At 37.4% G+C, this 15,760-nt stretch overlaps 2 protein-coding genes across 3 annotated transcripts; both read left to right on the top strand.

The window, feature by feature from the left end:
* The first annotated feature begins 3,816 nt into the window (after positions 1–3,816).
* On the top strand, positions 3,817–4,912 carry LOC111446584 (NDR1/HIN1-like protein 12). Its single transcript, XM_023085478.1, has one exon. It carries the CDS (start codon positions 4,093–4,095, stop codon positions 4,762–4,764), a length of 672 nt encoding a protein of 223 aa, XP_022941246.1. The 5' UTR covers positions 3,817–4,092; the 3' UTR covers positions 4,765–4,912.
* An 8,716-nt stretch (positions 4,913–13,628) lies between these two features.
* LOC111464923 (transcription factor bHLH57) lies at positions 13,629–15,703 on the top strand. 2 transcript variants are annotated; one of them, XM_023065597.1, is made up of 4 exons: positions 13,629–13,988; positions 14,265–14,738; positions 14,822–15,208; positions 15,303–15,703. In XM_023065597.1, the coding sequence occupies exons 2-4, from the start codon at positions 14,286–14,288 to the stop codon at positions 15,420–15,422; spliced, it is 960 nt and encodes a 319-aa protein (XP_022921365.1). In that variant the 5' UTR covers positions 13,629–13,988; positions 14,265–14,285; the 3' UTR covers positions 15,423–15,703. The 2 variants fall into 2 exon arrangements, with proteins under 2 accessions (XP_022921365.1, XP_022965007.1); XM_023109239.1 differs by having other exon boundaries at positions 13,629–14,108.
* The last annotated feature ends 57 nt before the right edge of the window (positions 15,704–15,760 follow it).

Raw genomic sequence — 15,760 nt, 5'->3', positions numbered from 1 at the left:
ACAGAAAGAAGGAAGAGCGGCGAGCGGCGGCTGGCTAAGGGTTTGGCTCCCATGCTGAACCCTAGGGCTTATTTTTTATAACTCTTATTTTGTTATTGGGTCATGGGCCCAAAAACATAGGCCTTACATCTACCAAACGTTGATATAAAAACGGTGACAAAAGAAGAAGTCATCAAGAAACTGCACACCCTGAGAGAGCTCAAAAGAATGACAACAAGAATTCTCAAGGAAAGAGATTTGAAGGTAATTGCTACAATTGCGGGAAGAAAGGTCACATGTCTAGGGATTGTTGGCATAAGAAAAAGTCTATCGAAAGCAGTGTGGTATCCTTCAGCATAGAGATTCAGGAAGAATGGGATGCAGAGGCAATCTGTGTCATAGAAGAAGATGAGCTAGCACTCATGGCAATGATGAGAGGACATATTGATTACTAGGACTGGATCATTGATTCAAGATGCTCAAACCACATAATTGACGATCAAAGTAGTGCAATGGAAGCGGGGTGGCCCTTAAAGAATGAAGTATTACCAGGCTTGGACAAAACTGAAGAAATTCTTCCACAGAAGACAGGGGAGCAAATTGTACACATTTGCTTAAATGCTGATATGCCTGGAGATCTGAGTGACACTAATGTTAGTGAACAAGAAGTGATGCAATCACGTGAACACAGTGAAAAGGTAATTGCACCTCAACAACTTAGACAAACAGAAATAATCCAAAAGTCAAATTCAGAGTATGTCAATGCAAATATTGTAGAGGACAAAGTTTATGAACTAGAGATATATGAAGTATCACAAAACTTGGCTTGGCAGAAAGCGAGGGAGGAAGAAATTATAGCCTTGGAGCAAAATCAAACTTGGGAACAAGTGCCAAGGTCAGGAGATGTTAAATCTATATATTCCAAGTGGATTTACAAAATAAAGCGTACCCCAGATGGATTAATCGTGAGATACAAAGCTTAGACTGTAGATCCAAGGTTCTCTCAAGAATATGGATTACACTATGATGAAACGTTTAGTTCAGTGGCGAAGATCACTATCGCACAAGTTCCTCCCACACTTGTAATAAATAAAGATTGGAATGGCAGATGGATTTGAAGAATGTATTCTTGCATGGAGAGTTGGACTAGGAGATCTACATGAACCAACTAAATGGATTCGAAAATGAAGTTGGAGTCATTAGTGAGTATATGCAAAGTCGATGCGGCTCGACGGACCTTGAGATATGTCAAAGGATTTCACGATACCCGAAGATTAAGCACTAGGTATGTGTTCAAGCTCGGTTCGAGAACAACTTCTTGGTGTAGCAAAAGACAATCAACAGTATTATTGTCAAGTAGAGAAGCAGAGTACAGAGCAGCGGTTGGAGCAGCTCAGGAAGTACCTGGCTAAAACTCTTCATGGAAGATTAGCACAAGAAAATTGACTATCCAATACCACTTCACTGCAACAACCAATATGCGATTCACCTAGCAAAAAATTTGGTATTTCATGATAGAACAATGCATGTAGAGATGCACTACCATTTCATTAGAGAGAAAGTCCTAAAGAAAGAAATTGAGATGTAGCAGATCAAGACAGATGACCAAGTGGCAGGCTTGTTTACAAAAGGGCTAACATGAGAGTTTTCATTGTCAGCTCAACATGGTGCAGCGATTGAGGACTAGTGCTGAGGGGGAGTGTTAAAACATCATCACTAGCTCAATAGAGTCGAGCCCAATAATTGTATGAGCCCATTTATATTTATGATTTATGTAACGTCCCAGATCCACCGCTAGCAGATATTGTCCTCTTTGGGCTTTCCCTTTCGGGCTTCCTCTCAAGGCTTTAAAACGCCTTTTTCCACACCCTTATAAATGGTGGTTTGTTCTCCTCCCCAACCAATGTGGGACATCACAATCCACCCCCCTTCGGGGCCCAGCGTCCTCACTGACTCTCTTTCCTTCCTCCAATCGATGTGGGACCGCCCCAAATCCACCCCTCTTTGGAGCCCAGCGTCCTCTTACTGGCACATCGCCTCGTGTCTACCCCCCTTCGAGGAACATCGAGAAGGTTGACACATCATCCAGTGTCTGGCTCTGATATCATTTGTAACGTCCTAGATCCACCGCTAGTAAATATTGTCCTCTTTGGGCTTTCTCTTTCGGGCTTCCCCTCAAGACTTTAAAACGCGTCTGCTAGGGGAAGGTTTCCACACCCTTATAAATTGTGGTTTGTTCTCCTCCCCAATCAATGTAGGACATCATAATTTAAGTATTTTAGAATAAAGATAACGAGATATTTTAGGAAAAAAATTTAGATTGCTTAGGAGTAGATTGCTTAGGATTTAGTATAAATACCCCTCCACCCTACCTAGTTTTTCTTCCCAAGTAATACAGAGTAGTAGTATTCTATGCAATGTCTTGTAATTTTTTATCGATTGGTGTTAATAAAGAGTGCGATTGTTTCTCACAGAGAGTTGTGTTCAACAATATGGTAGCAGAGTCATGCCCTAAAACTTAGCCAGGACAATATAATCCTCAAATATTGAACAAAGATTGTAATCCTCGAAGGTGTAGTAAAAAAGTCACGAAAGTGTCGAACAAATGGTGTACTTTGTTCAAGGGCTCCAAACAAAGGAGTCGAGCCTTGATTAAGGGGAGGTGTTCCAGAGCTCGATAAGCCTCAGGGGAGGCTTATAGTGTACTTTGTTCTAGGGGAGCATTGTTGGAAATGAGTCCCACATTGGCTAATTTAGGGAATGATTATGGGTTTAAGAAATACATCTCCATTGTTATGAGGCCTTTTGGGGAAACCTAAAGCAAAGCCACTAGAGTTTATGTTTAAAGTAGACAATATCATATTTTTGTGGAGAGTTGTGATTCCTAACACTTTCGTCCCGAACAGGCCCCAAGTGTAAACTAGTCTTGAAAAAGTTTGAAGTGCATTACTTCCCTTTTGCGCCCAACACACGCCAAAATCACTTCCTCTCTTTTCCCGCATTCTTGGTCCGATGATTCTTCTATAGGACCTTGACCAAGACAATGACTTTGTTACTTAGTTCTCAACCTCTCGTGAGAGTAATGTTATGGGCTTTTCCTCATAGGTTAACTCTTCTCTTAAGGGAAGTTCTTCATTCTCCATGGTATGTGAATGATCCAAATTGTACTGGCAATGTCAATATGTATACTACAAGCCCAATTAGGTCAATGATAGTAAATGGGTATATAAACTTTGGGCTCAACTTCGTTGTTCTTCTTGTCGCGTACCTAGGCACCCAAAACCCTTGAAAATTAGAAAAATAACTATAAAAATTCCAAGTCTCAAGCAAATATGGCCTCATTGGATATTTTTCTCAATTTGAGAAGATCAAATCATCCATGTCACTCCAAATTTGGATATGGCCTATTAGGCACCGCTACACCTTAATCCAACATTTGAAATTGAAATTGAAGGAGATGGGCTACCGACCTTTAATTTTCAGGCCATGGTTCGTCCTTGAAACTTACAATGGCGATGGTGTAATTGGGCCATAAAAAGGGATGCGAGGGCTACCTAACCATTTGAGTTGAGATCCTATAAAAACCAAGAGCCAAAGTCATCAGTTTTTGGTCAAATTAGAGAGTTATACTCAACCATTTTGGCTCAAATTAGTCCCTACACACTCAGACAACAATTAGAACGAAACTTGCCCAATAAAGGCCTTCAAGGGAGGAAGAGGAAGAGTTTTGGTAAAGACATTGAAGACAAACACGTGTTAAGCAGCAACGGCACGTGGGATCAGACTAAGCTCCCATGTAAACGTAAGAAATTTACACAACAATCCAACACAACCCAGAGGCTCCAAAACCCAAAACCCAAAACATGTAAACAAACCAACACAGCCACCTTACACTTCATCATGCACAAATATTTCAAATTAATTTTACACTTATCCATATAATTTCCTGGATTCTGTCCCCAAATCTTTCCCCTGTTCCACTTTCTCCCATTTTCTCACAAAAGAATCGATCCTTATTCCCACAATTAAAGTATTGATTCTTATTCCTACACTTAACTTTCCCTCTTTCCCCTTTCTATTTATCTTTAAACTTCTTTGCATCTTAATCCAAGCATGGCAGAAAGAGATGAAGCGCAAGAACAAAAGCAAGAACACGTCCAAAATCCGAAGGATTTGAAAGAAGAAAAGAAGGGAGCAAGCCCATACTACCCAAAAACCACTCGGCGCTCTGTTTGCGCATGCATATCCATCTTCCTCCTCATAATTGGCGTGGTGGCTCTCACTCTCTGGCTTGTGTACCGCCCCTCTCACCCTCAATTCAAGGTGGTTGGAGCCGCAATATACGAGCTCAACATCTCATCTCTGCCACTGCTGTCCACAAGGATGCAATTTACAATCCTTACAAGGAACCCCAACAGGCGAGTTGGGATCTATTATGACAGACTCACTGCGTTCGTGTCGTATAGGAACCAGCAGATAACGCCACAGGTGATGCTGCCTCCCCTGTTTCATGAAAAGCAGAGCACAGTGGCGATGTCGCCTGTACTAGGAGGTGGGGCGGTGGCAGTGCCGTTGGAGGTGGGAAATGGGTTGGTCACGGATGAAGCGATTGGAGTTGTGGGGTTAAGAGTTGTGTTGTTGGGGAGACTAAGATGGAAAGCTGGGCCAGTCAAGACTGGGCGTTATGCGGTAATTGTGAAATGTGACGTGTTGGTGGGTCTCAAAAGTGGGGTGGTGGGTCAAGTTCCGTTGCTTGGTTTCCCCGCTTGCCAGGTTGATATTTAGGCCATGTGGTTATTACTCATAATGTATGTTTCTAAATGTTGTTTTATTACTTGGTTTGTGGCTAATAACATATATAGATGTGAGGAGCAGAATGGAACTCAAATTTGTGGCTCTTTCATTGTTGAAGGTTAGGAAATGGGCCTTTTCACATGGGGTTGGTATGGAGAAATATAAAGGCCAATATACATATATATAATTGTATGTAGTATGAAGAAACATGTATATAATGGCGGGAGAAGATTTGGTTAATAGATGGTGTTGAGGTGCAATGGAAGGGGCATGGGTTGGTGGTGCAAAAATTGAGGTGGTTGTGGGTTACCATTTTGGTGTGAAGCATCCTTACATTTGCACGTTGGATGTAGGAGGGAGAGATAAGGAGGAGGTGAGAAAGATGTTGGACAATCCCAACCACCGCAGATATGGTCCCACGCAGTCTGAAGAGTATTTGTGGTTTGGACTCTTCTCTTTGCTTCCATTCTCCACCGTTTCTAACCATCTCTCTCCCGATATATAATATAGTCAAATATGGAAAAACCCAAACACCATTAGTTTAGGCTCCGAATCACAATTCTCTAAGGGGATTCTGTGACTTACAAGAGTGGTAGCTGTGAGAGAACAACTTAAAATTCTTATGGAAAGGGAGACAGAATTCGTCTTCACCTCTTAAATTGATTTAAAATCTCTCTACTATTTTCAACCTCCTCCCACACCATACCACCTATCTTTAGTCACAAACCATACCCACACCATACCACCTACCAAACTTTACCATATATATCATATTTAATATTTTATTAGAAGATATTTATCTTTCTTATAATCTTTCATTTATTGTTATTTTTTATTATATTTTTCATATCTTTGGAATTTATTTGATTATAGATAGATAACTTTTACAGGTAGGGTGGAGTAATCATACATTTTCAATACTATATCAAATATTAAAATATTTATATTATTCTTAATACCTCTATCAAATATTAAAATATTTATATTATTCTTAATACCTCTATCAAATATTAAAATATTTGTATTATCCGAAGGTGATACATGAATAATCTAATACTATAAACTTTTTGAATTTTGCCCTTTTTAAAATATGTCCATTTGAATTTTGCCCTTTTTAAAATATGTCCATGTGCAAGCATGTATCAATTGTAATAACACACAAATTAGAAGATAAAAGAAGAGAAATTTTCTCGAACGTTCTTTTAAGTTGAGAAGTGGGGAGTTGGCCTCTACTATAAAAGGGAGGTCACTCACTTCATTTTTTGCATTTCATTTGAACATCTCATTTGAATCGTTCGAATCCAGTCGGAGAATACACTTTCTGGTGGCTTAAGGCCGGCTTGGGTCTGATACCCTCGGACTCTTTCGTTCTAGTTTCAACTTTTTAGAAGTGTTTTTGTAGTAAGTTTAAAATATTTATGCATAATTAGGTTTAACTAGTTTAAATTATTAGGGGTAAGTTTAAATTATTTTATGCAAAATTAAATGAGAATTCTCATCTTAGTTCTAATTTATGATAGTTGGACTCGTAGGCAAAATTAAATTTCAGAGAGCCACCTTAAGTTAGCATCAAGGAGTCAATGTAAATTCGACATAAGCCAACCAAGTAATTGGTCTTATTATCGACATGGTTAGAAATTAATGTTGTACAATGACACATGCTCCATGGTTTTGCACGTGCCATATGTTTGATATGTGTGAAATGGTTATGAAATGATATGACTATGATATGTTATGTAAATGTTATGACACGTGTTATGATGTGATGCATTTGACAATATGTTTGAGATATGATATATGTTATGAAACGATGTGTTTGATGATATATTTGAGATGTGATACGTGAATGATATGATATATATTATGATATGATGCGTTTGACGATATGTTTGAGATATGATACGTGAATGATATGATATATGTTATGAGATGATATGTGAATGATATGATATATGTTATGATATGTTGCGTTTGACGATATGTTTGAGATATGATACATGAATGATATGATATATGTTATGATATGATACGTTTGACGATACGACGCATATTGTAATATGCTTTACGATATGATACGTGCATGGTATGACATGATATGTTGGGAGACACGATATGCTTATGATATGACACATTGACATGATAAGATGTATGATATGAATAACATGCAATAAGATGTTTCAACATGATGCATAACCCCGAATTACGTATGGAAAGCTATGATAAAAATGACATGATATGAAGGAAAAATGGAAGGGGCTCTCTTAGATGATAATGAATAAAAATGTTGGGACCTCGTGCATCATTGTGTGTTCATGCATCAGGGAATGCCCCTTTTTTATGTTGGTACAGACCGTACACTATGAGGTAGAAAAAAAAGATCATTATGTTTATCGTAATACTGAAACGATCGATATACCTAACGGGTGTCCAACATCAAGAGCTCCAGGGAATACTTGCTCGATCATGAAAGGGGCCCAAGAGGTGTGCGAACTAACTGGTGGGTTCATACTCAAACGTGAGGAGAAGAGTAAATATATATCCAATTAACTCGTTTAGGATAGCCGCCTAATAAAATATAAACTGATATGATAAGTCCCACTCATAATTGTATGTGCTTGCATCTTAGCTTTGCACGTAGAGAGCGTCACGAACAATTGTTTATTCAAAAGTCTCATAAACACCATGTTCCCCAAAAAGAACACAATTCTTGATGTACTCTTTCGATCATCCACATTGCCACACCAATCATTTTCGAGACATCCTTCTAGCACTAAATTTTCAGTTTTAGTATAGAATAACTCAAAAGATTCCGTCTCTTGAATATATTGCAAGATTCTCTTCACCACTTTTAATGCATATAGATGGACTCTTTTATCAATTGACTCATAACTCCAACATGGTAAGAAATATAAGGCCTCGTGCATGTGAGATAATAAAGACTCTCCACTAGATTTCATTACTTGTTAGCTACCGAGTTACAATCTGTCATTTTATTCCTCTTTAAAATTTCCTTTGCATATACTTCTTGTGACATGAAAATCTTATCTTTTTCTTGTCTTACCTCTAGACCAAAGAAGTATTCATTAGCACAAGTATGACCCCTCGAACTCTCGAGTCATCACTCTTTTGAATTCTTCTATCATTTCTTCATTATTCCTAAAAGAAATGAGGTCATCCACCTAAGGAGCAAAAAAAAGAGCATATTACCTCTCTCCTTTCGTAGGTAGATTGCATGCTCATATGACCATTGAATAAATATGTTCTTAAAGTAACTATCGATGCATGTATTCCAAGCTCGAGGTACTTGTTTTAATCTATAAAGTGTCAAAATTATTGGTTAGTGCGCAAAATTTTCCCACAACCTACGACTCCTTAAGAGTTTTACCATTGCTTTTGAGTTGATTTGCCATGATTTGTACATGTGTGTTGTAGTTGGATATGACTTCTGACTCCTTCATCTTCATCGTCTCCAATTCATCGATAGTGTTTGGAGTTGTACTTGCTTTACTCAATCCCCTCGATGACTTTTGCCAACGTGTCTCATGCTACTATCTTCTCAAAATTTGACTCATCAACCACTTGGAATAAGTACAACGTTGTGTTGTCCTTCATCCTTGCTTGTTTATGTATCTTGATATGATTTACTATTATGTCTTAAATTTCCACAAATTATGTGTTACCGTTCTCAACCACGTCCCATACATCTTGTGCCCTAAGCAAGGCTCGCAATTGAATGCTCTAATCATTGTAATACAATTTCACCGGATGTGGCAACCCTATGCCATCAAACGACATCTTCTTAAAACTTGCTATTTTTGGCTCTTATACCACTTTGTTGAAGCAACATAAAATTTTTATAGAAAGATGGCAGAATGCTCTCAACATCTCAACATAGGTAATTCTTATATAGGCTTTTTGAAACATCATTCATGTCATATATGTACCAAATATTAAATAATGAATCTACTAAATACATGTATTATCATTATAGTGACACATAAATAATCTAATACATGTATCTTTCAAATGGATCTAATTCCAAGATGTATCGGGTGAATTCTTAGATTTGGTCTTTTAAAAATTTGTTCATGTGCAACTATACAATTAATGATGAATCAAGTTTATTCATTTGCAGTTACAACTTTGTGAAAGTGAGTTTTAGCTCAATGATAATTGATAGAGCTTCAAATCCTAACGTAAGGTTCTTCTTTGATTCTCTGCCAGGACACTCACAAAATTGTCTTTAAATGCCTTGGAATGTCCAATATGTAGGTCTGAAATCTAGGACTTGAGTTGGAATTGTTGGAGACAATGTGGGCTAAACCATAGAATGGAGAAAAAACTTCCTTAATTGAGTGTTATGAGACTTCGCTTAATTGGAGCATGATGGTTAAGAATGAATGGAGAACATCTCTATGTAAATGATCTAGATATAATATCAATATAACTCAAAAAATACGCATGAACTTGATGAACATGACTAGAAAAATCGTCGATGTTTATGGAGTGTTACGTTATATTAGACTCGACGAAACCCTTTTAAGAAGCTTCTAGAAAAGTTACGTGGCAAATAAACGCCAAAATACATATTTATAAAGTGGATAATTAGAGTGATGCATAGAATATCATAAACAGAGATGAAAAAGACATAAAAGAGAGAGAAGGATTAGAATAAATGAGTTGAAAGGCGTGATTAGTAGCAGTGTTAAGGATGGAGGGTTTGGATGAGTAGTACACGTAAAGGAGATGGAGATGAGTTGCATGTGGCAATGAGAGGAGGAGGGGAGTGTGTGGTTGAAGCGTAAAGTGGCAACGACAATGGAAAACGGCCCCTTCAAAAGGTTGGCTTTGTTAGAATTAGACACACATGAGACAAGCGCCCACTGCACTGCACTGCCCTTTTACACACGGAACTATGCAGAAGTGCCCTTTTCAATGTCCTTCCATCGCTAATTTAACAAATTATGGGTAACCAAATACAAAGTTAATGAGTAAATCATGTGGGGTGGCAAGGAAGACAAAAATTGTGTCCCGACACATTTAATGCACAATGAAGAGCATTGGCAGTCGGCATAGCCTCCTTCCAAATATTCATTTCAATTATTATAAACTGCCGTTTCCCACCTTTGTACCGCCGATGTAATGCTTCTCTTATGGATAACACAAATATGAATGTGTGAACTCTATTTTACGCAACTCTATCCTCCCTCCTCCTCCTTTCCAATATCTTTTCTACTCTCATTTTATCTTTTCTTACATCAATTTCTACTACTATTATTATTTTTTTATTTTTTTGTTGTTAAATCGCACAACTCACACACTCGATTTAGATGAAAAACATAAACAGAAGAGAACGTATAAGAAAAAATATACTTCAAGTTTTTTTTAATTCTTAAATAAACTTAACCCATAAGTAAACATCACATTTCACAACTTAAGAGTTCTCCATCTTCCAATTAATATAAAAATTATTCTCAAACTGTTAATGGTATGTTCTAACATCAATCCATTTTGTTAACATGTTTATTGGATGTCTCTTTTGTCTTTCTGAAACATATACCACCTTGTCTCACTTACTTGCAAGTAAGATGAAATTGTTTTCTGATGTGTTTTGTCTTTGAATAATAGATCGAGTTCTTCACCAATTTATGATACTTATCTTGTTTAGATTCTCACTTGGTTGATTAGGTGCCACTTCTAGGTAGCCGCCTTATTTGTTTGTGAGGGTTACAACCTACTGTTTTCATGGTATGGTTGCAACACTTTTTCCCACTTAAACTAGTCATTGTCCTTAATGACTTATTATGAGGAGCAATCGTATGGTGGATTGTGACATTCTCTCTCACTTAATTTTGATATCAGATAATGATTCGAGAGTTAAACTAGTTGCTAACTAACTCGTTAGAAATAAACTGCTCTAGAATGAATACAAAAATGGAGCACTACTTATGGGTTATTCCACTGATAGACATTCTCTCGGTCTTCCGAGACTCGCAACATAAGCAAAACAAACAACAACCAGCTCATCTCGGACTCATTCTAGGACTCACTAGATAAACCATGGCAAAATTAGTATAAGCATATCATTACCTGAGCTAAAAGGAGTGCGTCCCAAACGTGGCTATCTTGGTCTCAATGCATGTACGCACAAATTGGTACATCCCTCGAATGTGGCTCGCAAGCCCAATCACAATATTTCTTCGCAAGGGTCATATTTCCTTACTGAAGCGAAGCAAAGTTTAGAAGCTTTTAACACATTCCTTTCACTTGTTAGCACTAGCCAATTTTTTACTTAGCCACCTTCATGTGGCACATTACTTCATTCTTCTATACTTTTTTACATCTAGTTTGGAGCTTTTTCTTGAGCAAATATTGGTCTTGACCCATCTTAGGCATAAGGCGATGACTCAAGGAATACTCGTGTGCTCACTATTTGGAGAACTTCCATAGGCTTTGCGCCTTGCCTCTCTTATGCTCACTCGTCTCAAAGTCTTTCTATTTCTTGCATTGATGGATAAGGCTCCTCCCAACTCAAAGAGTCTAGCTTCAACCCCAAACCAATTTTGATTCTGACTCACAATTGTTCTACCCAATTTGGTACTCATGACACACTTGTGAATTTTTTAATTAACCTTCGGGTTGATTATCTTATTTGATAGTTTTTTATACATATTTGACAGTGCCTTCAATAGACTTGATGTTTTCTTTTCTTTGACGATGTTGAATACCACATTTCTGGATGGCGCCAAATAGATTTAACCCTAGATCCTATTGATTTTTTAGCTTCCACTACGTTTCTTGACCGCGTCAACTTGATCAACCCTTAACCTACTGATCCTTGAACTTCCACTACGTTCCTAGACAACATCAACTAGATCAACCCTAGAGTCTATCGATCCTTGAGCTTCGACTCGGTCATGAATCCAACTTCACCTCAGACAAGGATTCATGAAGATTTTTTTGGTACAGATAATCTTCAATCTACATCTTCCAGAATTCGTTATCAAATACATCAAACTTCTTGATCCCTATCTTTGAACTTTCCATCTTCACACATTGCGGTGAATTTCTCCTAGCTATAGTACTAGTTGTTAGGATCATACAACTCACATGCTCAATGAAGAACAAAGGAGAGAAGATGCAAGTAGAAATATACCGTGGTAACACCGGAATGGAAAACTCCATGATAGCTAGGGGTTTATATATTAATGACTTAAGATAGTTACAAATAAGATAATCTATTTTAAAAACTATATAAGAGAATACATAAGATTCTATCTTAGAAACTAAATAGAAGCATAGATAAAATTTCATTTAAGATGTACATCGAAGAATATATAGTTATGTTATACTTTCTCAAATTGATGTTTTATGCTTGCGGGATCTCATGTATATGTAATTTATATAGGCATGAAAAATGATAATTGATATCAATATACATGTGTGATTTACATTTATTTTATCATATAAATCTTTGCATTTAGCATTTAGTGTAGGATCAATGCATACAAAATTGATACCACTTATATACGATAAGCGGTACATACTCAAACTAGCCTTGGAATGAATGTGTAAAAACTCGGAAAAAAAAAAATCATTTAAATAAGAAACCCCCCTTCTCATCCACACACACATGGCACGCAACTGGAGGATTTGCAGCTGTCTAGTATCATAAAAAATAACGTTTGAAGAGGAAAACAAACTACGCTGGAGGAGACTTAATTGCTTTGTAGAATTTCTATAAGTATAAAACCACGTGAGTTTTTGGGCGTGTTATTGCACTTAACTTGATTTATAGGTACTTCAAATGTACGCTTTAAGCCTAGGATGGTTATAAGGTTAGTTCTCAAGTAAGAGACCTTTCTATTAAAATTCAAATTATTTTGTTTTTTAAATACGATTGGATATGTATCTTGCTATATGGTTGTTTACTATTATGCTTTGTTGGTTATGAAAAATTAATGTTTTGGGTCAAGTATATGCATGTTTATGATTTATGAATGCAAGTTTTATGAACGCAAGAAGTATGGTAAAGGTGCAGCAGTTCACTCGTGGTAAGAGTATCTTTGAGCAGAGTATTAATGACATTCATAAAAAAACTAATAGTAAAAATATTATTAAAACAATTGCATTTTTTAAGACCAAGTACCGTATTTTTATTAATTTAGTCTAATAATTTTTAAAAAATATTTTATGATCTACAATACATACACGTTTAATTTTACTTAAAAATAAAATGAGTTTAGCATCTAAAACAAACCTGAAATTTGAATGCAACTCCTATTTTCTAATTCGATAGAAAATTGATAGGATTTGGAAAACAAAAAATTGGAAGCAAATAGATTGAATAAGAAGAAAGTTTTATTTTGTTTGTTTAGGTAGGGATTTGGAAATTGAATCTCAAATTAAAGAAGAAGAAAAAAGCTTACTTAGCTATCAACAAGATATTTAGTTCCACAATTGTATTATCCATAAAAAAATAAATATATATATAAAAGGAAATACAGATTTGAGGAAGGTGGTAGAGATGTGAATGACGCATCAGCAGGCGACCCGCACAGTCCATTTAAATATAGAATACGAGGAGGGACTTGTTTTATTTATTTATTTATTTATGTATTTATTTACTAAATTATTTAATTATTTACATTTTTTAAAAATACTACTTATAAATTAAAACAAAATTTAAATTGGATCTTTCAAAAATACCAATTAATTTTTAAAAATTATGAAAAAAAAATTAAAAAGTTTAGAAGATATGTATGAAATGCATTATTTAATCTATTTATTTTACATAAAAATATAAAAATTAGGTGTATTTATAAGTTTTGAGATGTAATTGGGGTTTGAAGTGAGGCGTGAAGAATTTGTCGTCTCTCTTTTGGCTTGTGAAGCAGAGAGGGAAGCGGAGAGAGAGAGAGAGAGAGAGACGTAGAGAGAGTCCCCACAACTGTGTCTCCGCTGCTCGACAAAACTGTCACCGCCAACACTTCATCTTCCTCTTCTCCCTCCGCTCCTCCTTCCCAACCCCTCAACACCGCTCACCTTCAAGCTTTCAATCAACCTCTCTCTGTTCTCTTCTTATTCTCTCTTCTCTTCCCTTTGCATTTAATATTATTCCATAAACAGCATCAACTGCTCCAGAAATGAAGGAATATGTTCTGATATGGGGTCTCCTTCTGCTCTTTCGGGTTCTCATTTAATGATTGTGGAATGTATGTTCCTTTCCTTTCCCTACGGACTACACTCCTAGATTACCATCCTCTGCTCTCCCCTGTTCTGCTCTGTTCTTCTCTTCAAATATGGAAAGGCTCCAAGGACCCATTAATCCTTCTGTATGATTAATGCCTTTTTCTATTTATTTCAACTTCCTCTGCTTTTAATTCTTCTTCTTCTTCTTCTCTTGCATTCAATGCTTATAAAAATCCCTACTTCCTCCCCAACCCATTGCTCTGAACCTGCTTCTTTTCTTGTGTTTCTCTTCGTTTCAGTTTTATGGTGCCTGTTCTGACATGGGTTGCTCCAGACAAGAACTCTCGAGCTTGGAATTTGATGAATTTGACGAAGCGTATCTGTTTACGTCCAGTTTGGATGAGAAAATGCCGTTTCTTCACATGCTGCAATGTGTGGAGGAGCCATTCAAGGAGCCTAGCTTTCAGAACTTGCTGAAGCTGCAGCAGCACTTAAGCAATGACAAACCATGGAAACAGGAAGTTAACTCGGCTTCGTGTAGAGTGAGTCCAGAGTGCAACCAAAATGGAGGGTTATGCAGGACCCAAATGGAAAATGCTCCTCTACCCACTAAGGAAAGAAGGAAACGGAAGAGATTGAGACCAGCTAAGAACAAGGAAGAAGTGGAGAGCCAGAGAATGACCCATATCGCCGTCGAGCGCAACCGGCGACGCCAAATGAACGACCATCTCAACGTTATCAAGTCCCTCATACCCACTTCCTACATACAAAGGGTACTAACCTCTATACTAAAAGATCGATTTTTTGATATCGACGTTAATTCTCTTGTGTTGTGTTGGTTTTTGTGCACATGAAGGGTGATCAGGCTTCCATAATTGGGGGCACAATAGACTTCGTGAAGGAATTGGAGCAGCTACTTGAATGCTTGGAAGCGCAGAGGAAAGAAAGGAAAGGAGAAGGAGAAGGAGATGAAGAAGGGTCACCCACATCCTCCTCGGCCACGGGAATGGCCTCAAATGGGAGAATAGGAGAAGGGGTTTGTGCAGAGGTGAAGTCAGAGGTGGGAGAGATAGAGGTGACCATGATTCAAGCCCATGTGAACTTGAAGATAAAATGTCCCAAAAGGCAAGGCCAATTGCTGAAAGCCATTGTTGCATTGGAAGATCTTAGGCTCAGTGTTTTGCACCTCAACATTAGTACTTCACAAGCCACTGCCACCGTGCTTTACTCCTTCAATCTAAGGGTATTATTCTGTTTTTTTCTTGTTCTGAAGTCAACCTCAAGCAGATTGACTTTGGGTATGGTGTTTTCCTTAACAAAGAGGGGTCTTTTTTCAGATAGAAGATGAATGTAAGCTGGGATCAGCGGTGCAGATTGCAGGAGCAGTTCATGAAATATTAAGTTTCATAAGCGATGGCAGTCAAGTCAATGACGTGAAGGGAAATTTCAGGCAGTAGAGTGGCAGTGGCTGACTATGGAAGGCTCTTGCCATGCCTTGCCTTGCCTTCCCAAAAGGAAAACAAAGAAGAGCAAATAAGGATGAGTGTGTGGGTGTGTGTGGGCTGTGGGAACCTCGATTAGTGTTGTTTGGTGTACCGCAGATGGGTTGGTCAGAGTGGCAGGGAAGATGATGTTTACAGGTTTAAAAAAAAAAGTGGCTGTCGTCTCCTCATTTACGCAAATCCACAAATGTTCAACAAAATAATTTCAATGTTAATACAATTTTCTTCTTCTTGTTTTGTTTATTGGGACTTCCAACAATTATTCTGAAATGTAACTTTTTTTTTTTTTTTTT

This window comes from Cucurbita moschata, unplaced genomic scaffold (genome assembly GCF_002738365.1).
Source record: "Cucurbita moschata cultivar Rifu unplaced genomic scaffold, Cmos_1.0 Cmo_Scf00001, whole genome shotgun sequence".
Taxonomy (NCBI): Eukaryota; Viridiplantae; Streptophyta; class Magnoliopsida; order Cucurbitales; family Cucurbitaceae; genus Cucurbita; species Cucurbita moschata.
Note: the sequence above shows the minus strand (reverse complement) of the source record. Positions and strands in the feature narration are given on the sequence as shown.